The sequence below is a fragment of the Danaus plexippus genome, chromosome 4 (genome assembly GCF_018135715.1).
Source record: "Danaus plexippus chromosome 4, MEX_DaPlex, whole genome shotgun sequence".
NCBI lineage: Eukaryota > Metazoa > Arthropoda > Insecta > Lepidoptera > Nymphalidae > Danaus > Danaus plexippus.
This window is the reverse complement of record NC_083538.1, coordinates 2,034,199-2,057,408: the sequence shown is the minus strand read 5'-3', so window position 1 is coordinate 2,057,408 and position 23,210 is coordinate 2,034,199. Positions and strand designations below refer to the sequence as shown.

Here is a 23,210-nt window from a genome sequence, read left to right as displayed (position 1 = left end):
ACTTCCCATTCTTTAAAAGTTGTATGACAGTCGTTAGTAGTATGACAATTTATTTTAAAATGAAAAAAAATCATTGCTTAATCATGTTTCTATGTTAACATAGGTTATTAACTTACCCCGTAGCCACATAATGGAACGCGTGTTGGAACGCAAACAAGTTCAAATGACTATTAATCATATTTTGTAATAGTTAATCAATTAAATGTGGTTTTGTTTGTGTTTTGAAATGCAGTTTTACTTGCAAATTGTTCGTATACCGGTATCAGGGAACAGCTAAGAAGTCTTTAGGCGGGTTTTTAACCTTGTTATGTTTGGTTGGTCCAATATTCCGTGCAATGGAAATATATATATGTATATTTCTAGTTTATAAAGTTTAAAATCAAAATATTATATCATAAAGGTACTAAAAACTTCATTAATTATTTATATACTTTATTTTAATTCGAAAATATTTAATAAACCGTTTTTCTTATACGAACTCATGATTTGAAATTTTATCAAAATTTTAAGGAACAAAAAATATAATATACGTTCAACTATCGCATCGTTATGAATTTTATATTTCGTGTATACAACTAATGAAAGATATGATTTACTTGGATCCACTATGAACCGCGCGTTCAGTAATCTAACGTCGGTCGAGGCGAACTGATGTATTGCATCGTAATAAGAAACAAAAATATTTTTTTGATTAAAATGATACTTTACATGGGATTATTATGAGATAAAATATCGTTAATTTTACAAAAAAAAAAGTGTGATTAATTAAAACATATAAGACATTTTTGATATATTTTTTTGTAATATCGATACGTTTTAACCCGTAATAATGACTACGAGCTTGACGCTTTTACAAGGATTTAGTCCGAAATTACGTGGAAGGGAACAGAATGAATGCCGGACTCTGCAAATAAACATGCCACCTCCTGTAAACGTTGATATTGAATTCAAAGGTGTCACAATGGAAGCTACAACTGGATTCATAAAAAAAAGTGAGTACATCACACTCTATCGGTGCATTATAAAATAAAATGTGTATTAAATCGTTGCAATTGTGTTAAAATTATAATAAATTATATGGAACTGGTACTATTAGAAGGCCGTGAACGAATTATTAAAAAAAAAAAAAAATTACTGGCAATAAAAATTACTTTAATTCAAACATTACATTTATTTTACGTCGTATTTTTTTTATTATTATTAAACAATTTTATCAGAGTCAATTCCTTGCTTCATTGTCATGTGCAGTAATTGTAATATAGATTACGAAATGAATAAATGAAATGGAGATTAGACACCGGATATATAATTTCTCTGATAACGATGACATTGTAACAACATCGATGAGGGTAAAGAACGTACAATTCAAAACTAAAACAATGTACAGTAATAGCAAAAAACATTACTTTTCATATTATAAAAGCAAAACAGTATTCGCTATTGATGTGTAAGACTTTCTCGATTTTAATTAAAACTATGATTTTCGGATTTAACATTGCGATATTATTATTTAACAATTTACCCGACGAGACGTTTCTATTTTATAGTAACCGTTGTCACGGGCAGATGAGATTTAAGTGTAGTGTAGATGAAAGATGCTTTCATCTCATCCACTCGTGATTACAGCCAAGCAAAGTAATAATTTTATTTCTCTTAAAACTTCAATGTAAAATGTATTGCCGTTAGAATGTTTCTTTGCCACATTCTTATTATTTGTGTTATACACAAGATTTGAAGTCATTAAAGAAATTAGTATTTAGCTGTTTGAAAAAAAAAATGTGCCATAAAATTGTTATAATAATATAATAAGAAATTTATTACACCAATATAAATTTTGTATCGTAAATGTTACATAATTTAGACTATTAGACTTCTTTACTTCTAAATACACCTGTAATCTTACCACTTGTTTACCTTCTCAGAGTTAACAGTCTGTCTATATTAATTTTTTACTCTAGTACCTACGTTGATACTATCATTTGCGACGGTTAATGAATCTATCAATGGTAACTGTTTGCGGTTAGTTTGATTCAATAGCATGGTAAGCGCACTCTTAAACATAAATATCTTAAGAAAATGCTTTTAATTCAAGTTATCTAATACAAAATACTGAATATTAATCTAAAGAAATTTTGTTATAAAGACATAAAAGCAGCAAGTAAAATGTACTTGGGAACGCCGTCTTTTTAAACTGGTATTTTATAGGTAACTGTAAGTGATATTAAAGCTGGATCCAACCAAGAAAATTATAAAATAACTCTCCAGTGAATCCTGTATATAATAAACGCTGTAATTTCGCATTAAATGATTGCACCAGAGCATCCATGATGCAACGATTCCCGCTCAACTACGCGTTCTTACCTAATGATTGTGAAAATAATTTAATACACCTGTTTTTGCTGCGTAAGAACAAAACGCGGAAAATAATTTTGCTGTTAGTTTCTTCTAAACTACAAAAAAGGTCAGGGGTTATAATGACAGAGATCATTATGACGGTTATTATATTTAATTTGATGTAGTATTTTGGTTTTCAACTTTTATAGTTTTTCAATTAATTATTTTTTAATATTTACCTATTAAAAAATTTATTCACCAAAGATTTAGTTTAAAAGATTTTTATATTTCCAATTGGAAAAACTTCGAACACTCAATTGTAGCAATATTTTTGTTGCTTGTATATATCTGGTTTACTTATGATTTTATCTTTACGTAAGTAGTTTAGCTCGATTCAATTAACTCAAATTAATATTTAGGTGAGATGGTCTGAGTAATAATGTACATTAAATATATCAACTGTGATAGAACGACCGCTTCAACATTTCGTCATCACTAGACAATAGTCCTTTGTCATATTCAGACGTCAAATTATATATTTCTTAGTTTTTTTCAACTTATCTTAGGTAAATTTTAACAAAGACTTTAAAATATGAAAAAAGGCGTGATCAAAATAATGATATATCTATATATTGGTCACAATAAAATTAAATAAAATATTAATAATTTTTTTTTAAATTTTTCTTTTGGATTTCATTATTTTAATCTTAATGTCATATTTATTGCGTCACGAATGGAATATATTTATATGTATAGCTCATGATAACTTAATATGATTAAAATAAAATATTTTGATGTATACTATAAACCACATAATTCATTTAAGATTATTAGATTATTTTATAACAAAATTTTACATATAGATTTCGTTTGAAAAAATTTAAATAAGATTTAATTGGGCTTATTATGAGTTATTCTACAAATTTTCCAAAAACGAACTTCTAGCACGACCTTTATTTATGTTGAACTTTAAACAAATTTTCGTGCGTGCGTCACAAAACATGAGGCATTTTTTTGTATAAAAAATTAAGTAGTGATACTACGAAACCATCGGAATGGGTTTAAAAAATCTCCAAAGTATAGCTGAAGCTGCAAAAGGACGTATGTATGTACACATGTACATTGACAGTTGTTTATTAAATCGACCGAAATTAACAGGTAATTTTATATAATATTGAAACTGTCTTAATTATAATATCCAATTTCTTCAATATGTGTGATAGACCATCCAGGTCGTCAGTATTAATTTGCTGGTTATATTACATATAAAAACATATTTTATAAAATGTTGTAATTAGTATACAAGTTTGATTTGAATGTAACACAAAAGTTGGAAGCAAGTTGATAATTACTAAAAGATTTTTTCTATCTCCACCATGTCTAACCCTTACTTCAAAAAACAATGACCCAACTCAAAAGGTCAAGGACCTAGAATATATTTAACAATACAGACGGACTTAAAACTTCATTTCAGTCTAATTTCTTTCACAACTAAAACTTTTTTTATAAAGAATTCTAAAGGTTTAGGTTGAGAAGTTTAAGACACAAAATAAAAGACGTCATCGTAAATTTACAATTAGCTGTAAACCAGTTTCCAAAAACAGGAATCCGGTTTACGTACAAACGTTTTATAATATTTTTTTAGACTAACATATATCAGAGATTACATACCTATAGAACAAAAACAATAAGGTTTCCTTGGTTCACCGTCATTGATAAGGATAACAGCATACGACAATTATAATATCATTAATAATGGTTTAATTAAATACTAATACCGTAAAGGACTAGACAGTGTTACTGTATAGATATTAAATCATAACATACATTGACTATTGATAAAAAAATGATTGCAGTAGCATGATTATGTTCATTGCGATAGCACACATGCAACAACTTTTACTCCTTACTAGAAATATTTGTGTGACTTACGAAATATTTGAATGAGTTACGAGATACGAGGTATTTAGTGATTTAAGAAATATATGAGTGAGTAACTATGTTTGAATCTAGTACATATTGAATGTTACGTATCTCGTTTAGATAAAATTGTGACCACATTGAAAGCTATTAATTCTAAGTTTCCCAATATCAAGTCTTAATACTTCCCGTATTTCCTCCATAAATTTAAGTATCAATGTAGATACGGTTATTTATCCTACTACATGAGAGCTGTAAGATTAATTTTTCATTGGTATTTATATTATTTATTATTAATAAGTTGAAATTTTACCTTATAAAAATTACATTTACACTTTACCATTCAAAAACCTATTCAGGTATAAACGACCTTACAGATCACGAAATGATCTAATTTATTTCATTTAGTCCAGTCAATTTAGACAAAAATAATGGTCAAATTATATAAATTCCCAGAAAAAGAAATATGCGGGTATATATTTGAGGCTTTTTGAATTTTTCAATGCCACTCAAATTTTTTTAATACCACGTGGGTAGAAGGGACTCAGTTGGAGACTGACTGACTTTTCAATAAATGCTTTCAGGATTATATAGTTTACATAAAGGAGACACAGTTAGTTACTTTTACTTCAGTGCCTGATCTGTATATACGTGGCTTATATGTGCATGTAATGTATAATGAGCAATTCGAATCGTTACATTTGACGAAAATAACTGTTACGAAAAAGTTATGAGAACCATTTTTGTAGAGAGTTTTAAGTTCTATACCTTTGGTATAAAGTTCTTTTTTTGATAAAAATTACCGTTTTTGTAAAAAAATCCAAGAAAAGTTAAATTTTGTCCTTTGATCCCGAATAACTTTTGAGGCCCACATATGATCAATGGGGACTTTTAAAACTTTATTTTCAATGGTAAACCCCAGCTCTCCACCAATATTTTTCTTTCCGGGAACTTTTGTTATTTTAAATGTGTATATTGACCGTACTTATACTAATAATAACACAATGATTACTGCTTTAAACTTTGTTTTTATGATAAAATGAATATTAATTTAAGCTTTTAGTAGAATAGAAACAAAAATATTCTCATACCAATTGAATCTTTGTTGTTATTGGTCGCTTTGATATAAGATATTGAAAATTATAACAGGTTTAGATTAATATAAAATTTGTTGCTATACTCGTTCCTTCACATGCCGTCTGCCTGTGATCACGGTTGCTGCAAAGAAACCGAAACATCGGGTTTTTGTATTTTTTTTTTTTCAAATAATAAAATACGCGTCGTAATCCGGCTATATAAGTTTCATTTTAATGTATACTCGCGAAAGACTTACATCTCATTCTCGTTTCTATTTTTGTTTAGTATTAATAAAATCTGTACATATATATATAATTTGTAAGTAATTTTATAATTTTTAATTGTATTTAGTTTTTATTACATTGTATAATGCATGATCCTGACACAAAAACGTGGTGTCCTTGTAGATGTTTAGGCATACAACAATTAGTTATACGCAAGTTCATGGTTATACAAAAAAGCCTAACCGATTGTTCTATACATAATATCATTGTTTCAATAACTTAAGACGAGTAAATGCCTCTTATTTGTTACCTTTTAAGGCTCATTATTTCTGTGTTCAGAAAACGAACCTTAGCTTACTATATTTTAGTTGTATTATTCACGTCATTGCCATAAGTAAAATAACATTATTTTTGGTACGTTCTTCTATAACTTATTTACGTCCAGTAACATTATTCTTATTTCGTAATTGAAGAAATTATTAAACTAACACAATTTCACAAATGATTCACCTGTGTATAATCATTAACAATTGTTTTCAGTGTACAAATATTTTAAATAAATGACACTTTTGTAGAACAACAACGAGTATTTGAAACAAATAGTCAGTAAAGTTTCATATTCTTAAGCACACAGAGGTAAATATTATAAATCGTATGAAAGAATCAAAAACTATATAGTAATTTTATTTAATATTTAATTTACGAATACTATATTAAAGAAAATACCATGATGGTCAAACAGTTTAGGTTAATGAAGTTCATAACATTTTGTTCACATTTGAAATGAGGTTACAATCTTAACCAAAATTTTAAATCCAGCACAGGAATTACGACCTTACAACTCTGTGAGAAATCATCGCTATAAATAATATATAAATCACTCAACGATCTTTAAACTCAAAAACAGTATATTGTTTTACTTTGTAACAGGTAGTAACACAATTTAAAAATAAATTCATTAATAGTAAAACAATTTTTATTTGGTTCTCTTGAATCAGATTTACGATTGTTCACAGTATATTTATTAAGGTCTACATATTTACATATTGATTATTATATAGAGTAACAACCAGAGGTTCAAGGAAAACTACGAAACTCACTTATATGTATATTATAATAAGAATTACATATTAAAACTTATAGCCTATACCTACGGCTACATGATTGCCCCGATGTTAGGATAGCAATCCCATTCCAAAGCTTGTGTGGCATCAGGAATCTTCTGGTTCACACGGCTTGGTGTTCGTTCCCCGGAGTCAGCGGCGTCACTCGTTATATGATATTTTATCCATACAACGATGTGTCCCCGGCGATGTTCATTTATTTTTTAATATGTTGCGCGTACGCAACATATTTTAGCTTGTGTTCATCTCTGTGTTGTATTGTTTGTCCTGTTCGGTTCAATATCTAGATTCCATTCAGATAAAAACTTAACAGAACATGTAATAAAAGTACTTAAGAACATATATTAAATATATATATATATATATATATATATATATATATATATATTTAATTTCTTATTATGTATAAACTATACACGCTTTGATAATTTATCTATGTCAAGATCAAGTATGTCATGATCAAGTAACATAATTATTTAGCCTTGTTTACTAAACTTAAACACTAATTAAACGGTTATTTATAATCTATTTATAAATTCCTAAACATTTTAGCTAAACTTTTATTAACAGTGACTGTAATTCATTTAAATGAAACTAGTGTTATTCGGATTTACGGATTCGGATTTCGGTGTCAGGAGGGCCACCTCGTCTGCCCGTGATCACGGTTGCTGCAAAGTAACCGAAACGTCGGGATTATGTAGTTTTTAAATAATAAAATCCACGTAGTAAATCCGAATAACACTAGTTTCATTTAAGTGACTGTAATTCCAATGGCTCTAGTTTACTGCTATCCAGCTTCATAATAATAACAAAAAGTTTTGGGTGTTATTTAACTAAAAGAAAGATGTTTTACGCTTAAAGATAGTACGTTTAAGATTTTATGAAACAATAAATTACACATATATATTATATGTACATGCAGAAATTTTTTTATTACGTTGATATTTCTAGTATCAGTAGGCGAGGTTGAAAAAAAATTACAGCCTATTTATCATCATTCAGCATCTATCACGTTGTTTTGAATAATACTACATAAAGTGTCATGATTCAAAAATCTTATAAATTGAACGTATTAAAACTCAAAAGCTACACAGCTTCTGTGGGAAGTTTAAAATTAAAAAGAACACATTGCAACATATTCCTCTCTCTTGAACCATCTTCTAGACAAAGTTGTTCTTTCTTGTAGTCCAAATAACATTTTAATTTCCAATTAGAGTAAGATAAGCATTTTTTACAGTATAGTTTTCTACGTACTGAACTTGAAAGAGTTTTTAATTGAAAAAAAAAATGTTATCAAGTAAACAATGTAACTCAAATACTCATTAGTAATACTGTTTTAAATAATCATGTAGTCAATAAATTAAATGTTGAAAGTTACATTTAAACTCGGTTTAATTAAAAAAAAAGTTTACTATGTTACCACCAAACGGACGTAACAAAAAATATAAACGAAATAAAATATAATAAAATGGATTTTCTCGCCTTTTTCTTAGCTTATGAAAAATAAAAATTATTTAAGTAAGAATATTTAACCTTAGTTTAAGCCCGTTTCTATAAACCTTAAACTTATTAGAATAACATAAACAAATAAGTCTAATATTGCAATAAATAATGACCATTAAATTATCATTTACTGCCCAGGCTTACACGTGACTGATAACAATTTATAAATCAGTTTCAACTTATTAGCATTTACACTCATTATAAAATCTAATGTTTAAAGATAAGACCGAATTAAGGAAAGTATTCAATCGGTTCTTTGAACTAGACTAAAATATCATTGTCAATCCTTTTAGAGATATATTTTAAGATATAACAAAAATAACGTTAAAAAATTCAAGATAATACAAATACAGCATCCTTTTGTACAAGTAAAAATTATCATTCACAGCAGGATGTTTATAAAAATAGTTGTTTTTTATATTTTTTTTGAATCTGTAACAAATATCAATATTTTTTTTATTCAAACCTAGTGTGTAATAAACAAAGCATATAAAATTTAAATAATATAATTTATCAAACAGTTCAGCCGTGGTGCAAGCTAAATAATAGCTTTATTTATTTTATCTATACAAATATATTACGATCTTTCCAGTCCCGTTCTTCTTTGGGGAAAAGCTAGGGATCTTTAAAATGCTGTTCAGGAGATTCGGCGCGATGAATACAAAGACAAAAATATATATTTATATGTAAAAATATAACATTTACAACGATGCGGATTTAAATTATGAATTTTAATGTAAAAATTATGTGTAACATAAACAATAAAATTATAAGCTACCTTTATATAATTAAATATGTTTATTGAAATAATTATATAAGTAGGTACATTTTACGATCTTACGACGCTAATAGCGACACATACATAAGTATTCTTCGTCATACAAGGAACAGTTATATTATATATTTTTCAATTTGTTACGAACTCAGGTTATAGAAATTGTTTCTATTGGAAACAATTTTATTAATAAGCAACCTATGACATTATAAATATGCTTGCAAATGGCGCCTTTAAAACCAATTATGGAATTTAAATTAATGTAACAGAAAATATTTTGTATTAGATATCCATATATTCTGATTATTAATATTATACATTTATATGTAAGGTCAAAAGCATGTTATTAACATATCTTTTTTATAATTGTTTTATTGCACTCATTAAACAAATAATAAGTTATAAGAAACAACCTATTTTGTTTCTTAATAACGGAATATATGAGTTTTGACACATCGATGTATATAGACCTATTCGTGTATTAAAAATAACTTATAGCAGACTATACTAAATTATTATACTAAACTAACATAAACGTTAACGAAATATTAATTACAATTGATGTTTAAAATTTATTTTTGTTATTGTATTCAAGAATTAGGTACAATGTTCAAAATTTAATATGACAATTCAACTAGTACAAAACTGGCTGACTGTGTTCGGATAAAAGTTAATCGAATTGAGAATGAATGCTAGTACTATTTACTCGAAAAGGTAATCGAACGTTGCAAGAGACCTTAATTGTACATTTAGACCATCAGATATTAAATAGTATATATCGACTGTCTCTATGGAACACGAATGTCTCTAGTTACAAAATTTATTGTGGACCTTTATGTAGTGTCTAGATATTTTATTAGCGTCTCGTCTATGTAAAGTTTACGAACACTGCGTTTGAGAACATAAAATAGGTTGTACGTGAAACACGGTGACCTTACACGTATAATTTAGCTTGAAGGGCTACCGCCTACCAGAACTTTGGAATGTCTATTGGTTTTTGAAGGAAACAAAGTATAAAAATATTTCAAACTAAACAGCAATATATTACCTTAAAACTTACTGTAAATTAATGGAAACGTACAAAGAATATAAAAAATCGTTTAGTAAATCCAAAAATCTTAGATTTTCTTACGTGAAAACCTATTTGTACGTACCATAAGACTAAGACTTGAGTAAACTAATTTTATTAATCTGTAAATGAATATCTTGAAGTTTCAACCTACAATTTACAAAAGAGGTCAAACAATTTGTTGAATTATTCTTCTATTTTGTCATTCAACAGTACATTATTGTTAATTAATTAATATAGTTCAACAAACTGAATCAACCAAGTAAAATGTCACTGATATACCTACATGCTATAATTTTATTTCGACGTTACTAACTTTATTTTAGATAAAGCCAAATTAGAGCCAGTTACATAATGATATCTAATCTGCCCGTCACATCTCGTCTGCCCGTGACCACGGTTGCTGAAATGTAACCTAAACGTCGGAACTATGTAGTTTTAAAATAATAAAATTCGCGCAGTATATCCGAAATATATTAGTTTCATTTAAACCAAATTAGTTTATTTTGCAAACATTTATATAGGATGTCATTGTGTGTTGTATTGCAAATTTTTAGCTTTGAACAAAAAGAGTTGAGTTTTTAAAAGTCGATAAACCTCTTTCTTGATATAGTCTTAGCATGTATGGGTTTATCAATATAGTTAGGTTTCACAACACTGAGAAACTTTGCCTTATTTAGTTTCATATAGATTATAAGTAACTGATTTCAAGATGAAGTATCAATTACTGAATTTTATAGTCTGCTTTACGTGTCCCATATTTCTGCGTCGTGTTATTAGAATGGTTTATTTATTTTGATTACTCAATACTCAATACTGTCGTACTTTGAACGTGCTCATAAAAATTCAAACATGAGCCAACCCGGTTCCTCAAAAGTAAAAGAAAAAATATTTGTCTCAAACGAAACATTTGTCGTTCAAAACTTTTTCAATGATCATTTTCATAATATTTCCTTTATATTCACAATCAATTCGAAACAGACAGATAACTATCAGTTTTTTATATTTCGTAAAATTTAAATTTTGTTCTCTTAAGAAGTCGTCATAGCAAAAACTTGAACAGTCATGTCAACGTCAAAAAATAAAGACTTTTTAATAATTATATTTTTTTTTTCTATTTCTTTTTAACACTACCTAATTACCGAAGTAATAAACTTTAATTTTATTTAACCTTAGCCTTTGTGTCGGAAGTTAGTCATTGAATTTTAATAATACATTGTTGTACATGACCGGGACCATAAATGTTTTAAACAAAGCTTCAAATACAGTATGCGGTTGAGATAAATAATCTTTATTTCATATTTTATACACTACTCAACAAAATCATATATGTATACTTTTTTTATAATAATTAAATATCAATATTTGACAAATAAACAACTTGGCTGCACTTGGCGGTTCTTAGCTGTAGAATCAATTAATAATAAAGAGTATATTGAAAAAAAAAACATTAATAAAATTAAGCGTCTCCTGGATTTTATACATGATCGTGGGACCGGGGCTCTATATATCAAATATTTTTTAACGAAATCATTCATTTCATGGCCGCTTGTGGAGCATGTCGAGCTATGATTACCGTGTTGTTGGCTAATAGTGCCAGCGTCACGATAATTAGCGGAAACAATCATGTTACTATAGAACAAAATACTTTTATTTTCTTCAGTAGGTACTCAACAAAATGCTTCATTAACAAAATAAATCGACTCGATATTTTATATTTGCAGATCTTAGTGCTAAATATTCGTAAATATGAACATATATATATATATATATATATATATATATATATATATATATATATATATGTATGTACATTTAAAAGGTACTTTTACTGATGTTTATATGGCAACCAATATTGCAATATCTACATTGCGATAATTTGATTTAACGTGTGTGGAAATGAGTCATGATTCATTAACATGCCTTCTATAATTTGTTAGAGTACGTATTGCATATTTATGCATAAAATTGTTTGATTTGCCATTTAAAATTTTAACATATTATGTATATATATGTACAACTTAACATTTATTTTCTTCATTTAAATGAATAAAACTCGCGAATATCTTAGATCTCATTATTTATTTTCTTGTAGCATTCCGTATTTGAAGTTTACAAATAACTTTCGGATGGTTTTGATCTTGATGTACCTATGACGGATTGAAATTACAACTACTCGTTTTGAATAAATACCTTTAAAAATCATGGCATTGCTAAGTTATTTTCCCGGTACATCGTAACTTACAAACAATTTATTGCATATTAAATAATAGTTAATTGATATTAAAACTTATAACCAATTGCAAATATCTTATAGTAGATTATAAGTTATGCAAAGTTACAAAGAAAGCTAGAATTACATTGTTATACTTAATATTTATGGCTGGAACACAGAGGAACAAAATAAAAATATATGGTAGGTATAGAAAAAGCATCTGAAACATGCATTTTTCATAGGAATGTTATATCATGTTTATTGTATTTAAATATAACTTCACTATAATGATGTAATATTAAATGTACCAACATCTAAGTATAAATATTCAGCATGAAATATTAATTTATTGTACCCTAGAGAGCGAATATTATTTTTATATTACAACATTTTTTTCACCTGGAACTATAAGTAAAACGTTATGTAAATATTCAATGGGCTTCATAATGTTGAGATTCCAATACTCTTGAAATTAGGAGCATGTTATATATCTAGATCAAGGAGGGTTTATGAGAAAGGGGAAATTTACAAATGCTTCCGATATGTCTTGTGTATTTTTTTCATATTTACATATATCACGGACTTGAACAACTTAAAGTGCACTTGTATATTTTATTTGTACCAGCAGAAATGTCGGTGGAAATCGAGAAATTCCTTTAAAAAACAAAGAGTAAAATTTTATCTTTGACTTTATTAAATAATCGACTCACATAGTTTCTATAAAGATCAATTTGATACTGGTTAGACTTGTTTAAGACGTGAACGAGATGATCACGTGAAGGGTAGCCTTCGTACTGACAATTAAATATGACCGACCTTGCGAAGGTATTTGACTTCGATGAAAAATATATACCAACATAATGTATGCAAAATATATTTTGGCTGTATTCAGGAAAAAAAAATGATATAAAAAAATAATATTAAGAATTAATTTATTTAAAATTAAATGGATTCTTTTTTGTCGATCCTAATGGTTTTTTTTTTTATTTATTTAATTAAGCAGTATTCATTTTATTCTCCACTACGCAACAGCGCCTTGCTTGCTAAAAATAAAGTCTTATATAGATTAAATAATCGACATTTTTCTATTAAAGTTGTTGAGAAATTATTGAGAGAAAAATATGTTATTGAGGAAAATATTAAGACTATAATAATGGGTAAATAAATAAAACATTTTTATAAGGTAAACTGCATTTTCTATAAGAAAAAATGTGGGCTATTTCCCATCTATAATATTTTTTTTTTTTTTAATTTTTCTCTTTAAATCTAACTAAACTTGTTAAAGGAATGCATCATTTCGTGTATAACGTTTGAATATGTTTACTAAGCTGTATCTACACGTAATACATAATTTTTATTTATTTTTTTGTCATTCATTAAGTAGTCCATCAGTGTATATATAAATACATTATTACTGGAAGTGAAACAAAACTAAATACACTTAGTTTTTTTTCTTACTACATTCCACATTCGAAATTGGGCTGCGTTAATGAACAATCTGTAATAGTTTAAATAATGAAACTGTTTAGTGTTGATTGTGGGGTTTTAAAACCATATCAAAACTCAGTGTGGATTTTTTCTTTCAGATCAAATTCAAAATAATTTTTGAAAATTTTCGAAATATTTTTATTGTAATGTATTTTTATGTAACTAATTAGTGTATTATGTAATGAAAAATCAATAGCAGACAAACTACCTTATCATAAATAAAAATTTTGTTTCATAAATTTACTTATTTATTTTATGTATACCTATATTATTACTCCTTTGCCTTCTGTATGACAAGATTCGATAGATGGCTAATAAAATAATTAACCTAATGTGTAAGAAAATAATCAATAAATGAAAAATATAATTCATGTGTTATTCGTCGTGTGTATCTCTATGTGTTTGTGTGTGTGTGTGTGTTCGCACGCGTGTGATTGTTGAGTATTTTTGAGTATTATTTTTTTATAAACTTACTTTATATAAATGAAGTCGAGATTACACTAAAGAGAGTGATGTGTACAATGTGTTGTTTATATGTCGAACATAAAACATATTTTAACAAAATATCAACAGAGATACTGATATTTTTTTTTTTGTTTCAGATAAAAAAACTATTTTAAAAAATATTTCCGGAGATTTTAAGTCCGGTGAGCTAACGGCCATAATGGGACCGTCTGGAGCCGGCAAAACATCACTCCTTAACGCCCTTACAGGATATTCGTACGTTATTCGATATTCGTAGAACCATTTATCTGAAGAATATTAAATAAAAACTTTTTTTAATTCAAAAAGCTCCTATCCATATTAAAGTTAATTGAAGATGATGTATAAAAAATAGGAAAAATTTTGCTACTTAACCACCACAAAATACATCTATCCCAAAAAGCGTATCTACGATGTTAAAAGAGGGGAAGTGAGATACTTTAACTTTAAGAAACTTTAACTTGCTGAATGAGAAACTCTAACTTAAAAAAATCTCACAGTACTATTCAAAATAAAGGAAAAATTCAAGACAATCATTCGTCTTTACCATTAATTTAATAAAGAAATATAAATAACGTCATTGTTGAATTTTCCAATGAAACTAAAATAAAATATTAAGATAGATTACACACATGGATATTGTGTGATGATAATGTAAAACAGTAAATCTTCAGCCTTTTTGTTTAACTATAAATTTCCTATTTTTCAATTGTTTTATATTTTGTCAATTCAATATACGGGTATATAGCGACGTATTAATAATTATTACTACAGTAATAATTATTAATACGTCGACAAAACCAAAAACAAACTAACTATAGCTGCTGAAGAAATTTTAGGGGTAGATTTGACATAAACAAATCATCATTTAACATTATTAACCATAAAATTCGCGGCAACAAACAAAAACTCAAATTTTGTAAACTAGTGTAATGAATGCTCATAAATCTATATATAACTTATTGGGGCTATCAATAAAAATGTTCGTTTCTCAATTCCCAGTCATGCATATGCATGAATGCCATTATATAATAACATTATTAAAAAGATTTCTATCTTGTTTCTTATAAATTCAATTCCACATCTTCGAGATTATTGAAATGAATGGTTTTTATACAGAGATCTGCAATGTTAGATACTATGTTACTGTCTTATTGCTTACTCATATCATCAATCAATCATCAATCTTACTGTTGAGTGTTCAATAAATGTTAAGGATAATTGTTGGGAGATCCAATCTGTGATATGGTATTTATTAGACTATATTTATTATTAAAAATTTTCCTTAAAATCTTAAGTTTCATAACTCTTGTATATTACAGTTCACGGTTACTTGAAATAACTCACATCAAATAGATTGTTTTTATGCTTTACTCATTTTTTTATTTCAAAATTGATTTTTTAATATTGTTACAGGTTAAAAGGGGTGACGGGTGTGATCCGAGCTGGCAACAGCGTATGTGAATTTGACAGCACTAATTCATACCAAACCCTGAACGCGTACCGTAAGAAGTCGTGCTACATACTGCAAGACGATAAGCTGAATCCCTTATTTTTGGTCTCCGAGCAAATGCAATTCGCTGCGGACTTAAAGTTAGGCGATACATTTACGCAGAAGTTAAAAAACTCAGTTGTTAGTAATATTTAAGTTAACTCTCGATAAAAATATCGTTTTTTACTTCCACATTTTACAAATACATTTTGATAATTACATAATACTATTGGTGTATTATTTTCGTAAACAACAGTCAATCAGTCATAATTACATACATAGCCAAAGCTAATGCTTTCATTATTTAGATTTCAATTTTAAACTTGAATTTTATTTCTTGGAACACGTTACGCTTGTAGATATCGGATGTGCTGAAGACCCTGGGTCTGACGGGAACTGAGAACACTCCTTGTAGTAAACTATCAGGTGGACAGAGAAGAAGACTCTCCATCGCCGTGGAACTTATTGACAATCCACCAGTTTTATTTCTTGACGAGCCTACCACGTAAGTTTAAAAGGAAATTGAGCTGTTATACCCATAACAGCGTTCTAACTCCCAAATTCTGGTAGCATAAGGAGTTTTATTTCGACATATATTGCTTTAAATGACCTGGAAGAAAAGTTTTATACAAAGTCACAACCTAATGTTCACAAATCGTAAATCTAAAAAAAAAACTATGCAACAGCTTTAAAAAACTTTAGACTTGTACATATAAACGTGATATTAATTTTAATTACTGAACAGCTACAATTATTTCATCAATAAAAACACGATTGTTTTAAAATTACCTCAATACAACTATATACAAGGTTTCAAACTGCATTTCTTGAATGGAATGCATTTATCTAATGAGGAATTTAAATTGATTTTAGACAAAAATACTGCATTTTCTAAAATTACGTAATTGTGTGAACTGTCACGTAATCAAAAATATACCCATAAACTACACTGATTTTAAACTAAACGCTGGTTCATGCCCTCCTTAGTGACGAAGAATTAAATATTATAATTTTTTTGTCATTTTTTATGGGAAAAACTAAATACAAAATAAGCACTGATATTATAATTGGAAATAATAACAAACATCCTCTTTCGGATGAAACACATACGACAAAACTGTTATTACAATAGAGCAGACATTAATATCCGTGGGATTTTTAATGAGGTATCATTACACAAATGACTTATTTTTGTATACATTATCTAGTTATTCCTATTAGTATATTGCGTAAATAGCCTTGGTTTAATACAAAAATACAAGAGAATTCATTTTCTTAAGCCGTACATAAAGTATAGATTTCAATATAACAATTAATTTAATTATAATAATTGCACTACATAAAGTCATTTATTATGGAAGAAGTTGAAGAAATACGTACCTAACGTTTTTACCCACACATATCTAATATCGTTGTATGAACTTGTTAGCATTATTCTATATTATATTCTCAGCGTCTATACTACAAGTTTTGCATGTCAAACTATCCACACCAAGTTTCCAGTTTGTAATTTTTAAATAAATTGATTCGAACATATTACAAAATTTGTGAATGATGATCTGTAATCTCTCCGTATGAACTTTGAAGGTGCAGACTTGTGTTAAGAATAAAGACGTGGTCTATTGATAATGATTAATAATATTACTTCTGCGAAGATTCCCACACCAATTATTATTGTATTTAAATATTTAGTATCTAATAGAAATTAAAACGAAATATAATAGGTATGATTATTATATTTTTTTAATCGTATTATTTAATTTATATTAAATTATTAAGCTTCATCTTTATAAACGTTTGTATCGAGACGATCATATTTTTTTATTCTATTGTATTTATATCTTCTTACGTATAATCAATTAATGGCTATATTTATAATAAGAAAAAATACTTGTATCTGTAATAAACAACACGATCCAAAATTAAATCTTATATAACAAGTCCTACCGTTTTTCGTATTTTCATTTCAAGTACAATATTTCTAAAACTCTCTTTAACATTTCAGAGGTCTAGACAGTGTCTCATCCAAACAATGCATGGAATTATTACAAAATCTCGCACGAGTTGGTCGGACTATAATCTGCACAATTCACCAACCGTCTGCTACTATATATAAAATGTTCGATCAGGTACAAAAATCTATCAGTTTAAATTCATTAATACTATATTTTTTCTAGAAATATATACGAATGATGAGAATAATTTTTTTATAATTTCGCTACCTTTCATGAAAACATATGAAAAACAAATAGAGACGAAACTTTTCATAATTACCTGAATTCAGGGTGCGGGTGACGGATCCATCGCGTTGCGGGGAGAGGAGCTTTAACAGTGCCTGGGACTTGCGACCCAGGAGTACGTTTAAAAAGTCGCTTTTTAACGCGAGTTAAACGCTCACCTCCACCGTGCAAGCTCCTCTCTCTACCTAACCAAATTTGAAACGTACCTAGTATATATAGTACCTATTATATTTCGACGTATGTACATTTCAGGTATACGTGTTGGCAGAAGGTCAGTGTGTCTATCAAGGTCCCAGTTCTCACACAGTCCCTCATCTAGCTAGTCTTGGTCTCGTCTGTCCCAAGTACCACAATCCAGCGGATTACAGTACGCACACAAAATTCGAACAAACCTAAATAATATAAAATAACCAAAGTTCCATACATTTTAATCCAAATTATCAATGTAATTTTTTTTTACAGTTTTAGAACTAGCAAATGGCGAACATGGTCAACTCAATGAACTTCTCATAGCTAACTGTGTTCCTGAAAAACTAAATGAACGTATTCCGGAATTGCCCATAGAGAATCGTCCAGCACTTTCAAATGAAAAAATGACCATAGTAATAAATAGACCTTACGAATTTTACAAGTTTAAAGTGCTGTTCAAGAGGTGTGTCGTGCAACAGTGCCGTGATTGGGTAATTATATAGCAATCTCTTCCTTTTATGGTATAGTTCAAATGCTCTTAGACTTTATCGGTGCAGATTTTTAATATTTTGATTTTGATACATAGTCTGATTATTGTACTTCATACAATTACATTTAATTGTATTTTTGCAGTTTCTGCTATATTAAGAGCTTTTTTAATAATGAGAGAATATTTTTTTATTCCTTAAATAGAATCAGTATTGAAATCGCTCTTTTTAAATTATATATATAAATTCATAAACCAATTATTATGATTATAATTATTTTCTTTGTATATCAACTTACTTCGTTACATTCACAGACAGTAGTTCCCCTTAGGATGGTCATCCATGTAATCATCGGTATTATGTTGGGACTGTTCTTCAATAACGTCGGCAATGATGCTTCAAGAACACTCAGTAACCTTGGCTTCCTCATTATATCACCTACTTACCTCTGTTATACATCGCTCATACCAGCAGTGCTCAGATGTAAGTGTGCCTAAATTTTAACCATCCATCTCGAATATACATTTTTTTTAAATTTCTGTGAATGAAAAGATTATATACAGTAAATATAAAATTGAAATTGAGTAGACTAAAGACCAAATTTCTAAAAACGAGGGAAACAACATATCACGAAGACCATTGGCTTGAAATGGCATTAAAACTATAAGGAAATGCTAAGGCACAGAAAGATGATAGTAGATATCAGACACCAGCTTTAGTGATAAATTAGAAAACAATCTTTACATTAAACTATTTAAGATAAATCTCCTAAGTTATTAAAAACACAGAGTCGAAAAGTACCGCCCACAATAGTTATGGAACCAGAATATTATACGATAATAAAAATGACAAAAAACATCTGAATAAGATCAGATACAATGAAATTCTTTAAAACAGGATGCTCTCATTCTGTTGTTCTTATATTGGAACATCAATGGTCCAACAAAAAACAACATAAAAATGATATGTCATAACATTAGTTTTGGATTACTAAATGAAAAAATTAAAACCGACCACACTGACAAAGAAACAGGTTTTTTTAATGAGTAATTAAAACTGGACTATATACTATATACAAATGCTAAAACAGAAAGACAAAACAGTTAAAATAAAGATCTCGATGCTAGACAAAACTCAAATTTAGGAAACATAGCTGAAGCAGGAAATAAGCAAAACACATGAAGCTTAATATCAACATCTATAAGAATATAAATTCACAAGGTATATTTTAAATATCTCCTCAAGTATTGTCCACTTGATGGAATTGATCTTTAGAAACCTCGACCATCAAGTCCACATATGGTATAAGGTTATATACGGAAACGAAACGAAGTTAAATCAGATTTGGCATTGATCTTATCTTAATTGCAGGAATTATTAACACAGTTAGAAAAGTAGGTCAGTTGAACGGATCAAGTCCATATTGATGATCAGAAGAACTAGAAATTAAATTTCAATATTCAATAACGTACATCGAATATATTGAATAAAAAATGTTTACATGAACGGGACTCAAAACTGCGGACTTCCGAACAATACGTTCAAATTGCTTTGTTGATTAATTTGTCATTTCATACTACTCATTTGAATTTTAATTCAGTTATTAACTTAACACTACATTAATATTAAAAACATATTTTATAAACATTGTAACGTAGAAAATGGCGAAGAAACATACATAATATTAAGAACAGAAAAAAAGTCCAAAATAAAGTTACGCCCAAAAATTTATGCAATTATTTTTTTATTTTCCTTAAGGAAAATATTTTTAATGTGTATATTTAATCACATTACACGATTTAAAACAGACATCTATATGTTGACGTTGTTTATTTCATTAATTTTATAAATTATATTTTTAGTTCCCGATGAGTTACCAGTGTTGAAGAAGGAACATTTTAATAACTGGTATAACCTCAAAACTTATTATATAGCAGTCCTAGTGACGAACACACCAATACAGGTAAATAATTTTCTTTATATGTTCATTTGTTTTTCCTTTATAAGATATCATAAACTCAACATTGAATCTAGAGTAACATTTGTATCCCATTTCTACAACACAGTGCAGTACAAAACAGATTTAAGCAAATAAAATATATATTCTACATATGTTATGTAAAAGATATTTTTATTTAGATACTATTTAATTAAGGTTAAGATAGTAAAACTGTTCCACTACTTTGAAATTATTATTATTTTTTAATGGTACCATACGTTTTTCAAGTAGGATTTTGCTTTCAGATCTGCTACAGTTTAATATACTCAATACCAGCGTATCTTCTCAGCGGACAGCCGATAGAGTTACATCGTTTCGCGATGTTCGTTCTCATTCTATCAAATGTATCTCTCATAGCAGACACTATAGGCATATTCATTGGTTCTTGCGTCAATCCTATTGTAAGTTAAAAAAAAATGTCCCATAATTAATGAATTAATTTTGACTAAGCATTCAATTACTGTGAACAATTATTGTATTGTACCTTGTAATATAGTTTTGGAATGCTATTAGTTTTTGCTAAAATGATAAGTTTTAAATGCCATTCCTTGTTGAGTGTGAGTACCAAAAATCATTTGTCCTTTCTTATTCTTCCCACATTAGAGCCCAAAGAGACAATACTTAAATATACCCTAAGGGCCTAAATAATAAAAAATGTTTAACAACCTACTTTTCATGTCCAAAATCAGAATGGTACATTCCTGGGAGCGATAACGACCTGCGTGATGATAGTTTTCGCTGGTTTCCTGGTGATACCATCTCATATGCCGTCGATACTCCAACCTGTGGCGCATGGGTCTTTCCTGAAACAGGTGTACGAAGCGCTTACACTCTCCATGTACTCCTTCGATAGAACACCACTAGCGTGTGGTGAAGATAAGATATACTGTCACCTCAAGTGAGTATCTGTTAACATAAGAATTCATAACAATAATATTATCCATTTAAGAAAACTTAATTCATTGTATGACATCTAAATCAAAATAAAACTTAATAATTGTCACATATACGTCAATTTCATATTTTATTTAAGGCGATCAAAAATTCGACTAGTTTACTTTATTTACCATCTCGTATGTACTTTTATTGAGACACAATTTTTTTTTATTTTTCATTAAAAAATTGCAAAATATTCAACTCATCTCTTTTTCATGTTATTCAAAACGTATTATTTTTGTAATATTTTCAGATATCCCCAAACGATCCTCAAAGAACTAGATATGCAGCCTGGAAACTATTGGCAGGACGTGTGCATTATTCTTGTAGAATTGTTACTACTTAGGATAATTGCATTTCTCTCGTTGAAGCGTAGAGTTAAAAAGTGTAATTAAACTTATATAACGATACGTTAAAATCAAATTTACGTATTATTTGTTGATCGAATTACTATTACTTGTTTCATTTAAAAATATATAACTACAATAGTTATGTTGTAGTTTAGAAGCAAATATCATTTTAATTAATATAGAATAATTGAAATCATGTCGCAATGCTTGACAGTCTACTGTGATTTTAGATAATATCGTATAGTGAAAATATTAATTAGGGATTTACCTTTTTTCATTGACCCCGTAAAATACTCATTTTTAAGTGGCTTTGAAATCAAATTTAACTTATAAATAATTATAGTTCTTGGGATTGTAAAAGAATGAAATACTGACGAAAATTTTGTGATTTTTATTAACACATTAACATACAATCCTTAGTTAATACTATAAAATCCGCAGTCTGTTATTTGGAATAGTATTTAATGTTAGTGTTTAATAATAGTATTTAATTATTGTTAGTTTATTTAGTAATGTGATATTGACTTAAGTTAAAAAATTGAAAGTTCTTGCCTATGTATCAGATCAATTATATATTTGTGTATTGTATATCTTGCTATCGGAAATCGGAATGCTGGTTACATGCCTATGAGGTTTGTCTTTAATAAGTGATTGAAATTTTTGGTGAGGAATATATTATATTGAAACCTATTGTTTTATTTTTGTAATCCTATTCTTCGTATATATTATATTCCAATAATATAAATGTGTAATTGGTAATACAAAAAGATTAACTGATAAAAACATTAGCAGTAAAAAGATTTTATTTATCTCTTATTGAAATTAAAAAATGTTTGTGTAGAACTACATATAAACATGGTTTTAACATTTACTATTTATACAATATTTTACCCCAAGTTTCGACTAATTTCCAGTAGCTGTGATCAAGAGCAGAGAAGATCAAAGTGTGCGACATTAAGTCTGGTTTTTTGTCATCTACCGCAAAAGATATTCCACATATACCTATATATATATTTCCCATATTACTCTGGATGCAAGCAAAAGGCGCTTACTGGGTTTTAAGGTCATGTAGGGAGGGCAAAGACACATTTACTCGTAAATTAATTTGAATAGCCTCGCTTAATCTTGATATAAACTTGCTTTCACAAGCAAGGAGCTATGGTTTGTCGATTCGGATGTAGGAATGGTTTTACCTTCCCACCGTATATGCACACACTGCTCACTGCACTTTAATTCCAAAGAAACATTTGAGAGCATTGTAATTAACTAAACTATTCAAAAATCGGCCATATTAAAAAACCAAA

General features: G+C 28.2%; 1 protein-coding gene across 1 annotated transcript; it reads left to right on the top strand.

Moving 5' to 3' along the window:
• The first annotated feature begins 627 nt into the window (after window positions 1–627).
• On the top strand, window positions 628–22,596 carry LOC133319956 (ATP-binding cassette sub-family G member 4-like). Its single transcript, XM_061526339.1, has 12 exons — window positions 628–992; window positions 14,332–14,449; window positions 15,629–15,845; window positions 16,064–16,209; window positions 17,710–17,833; window positions 18,197–18,311; window positions 18,407–18,624; window positions 18,936–19,104; window positions 20,484–20,584; window positions 20,866–21,021; window positions 21,310–21,518; window positions 21,810–22,596. The coding sequence occupies exons 1-12, from the start codon at window positions 830–832 to the stop codon at window positions 21,949–21,951; spliced, it is 1,878 nt and encodes a 625-aa protein (XP_061382323.1). The 5' UTR covers window positions 628–829; the 3' UTR covers window positions 21,952–22,596.
• Window positions 22,597–23,210: the final 614 nt, after the last annotated feature.

What these genes read in the sequence shown, in the direction of transcription:
- LOC133319956 (XM_061526339.1), top strand. Translation starts at nt 830, where the DNA reads ATGACTACGAGCTTGACGCTTTTACAAGGATTTAGTCCGAAATTACGT. An exon ending in GTTCTTGCGTCAATCCTATT is followed by an intron (nt 21,022 to 21,309) that starts GTAAGTTAAAAA and finishes GTCCAAAATCAG; the next exon opens with AATGGTACATTCCTGGGAGC. An exon ending in AAGATATACTGTCACCTCAA is followed by an intron (nt 21,519 to 21,809) that starts GTGAGTATCTGT and finishes TAATATTTTCAG; the next exon opens with ATATCCCCAAACGATCCTCA.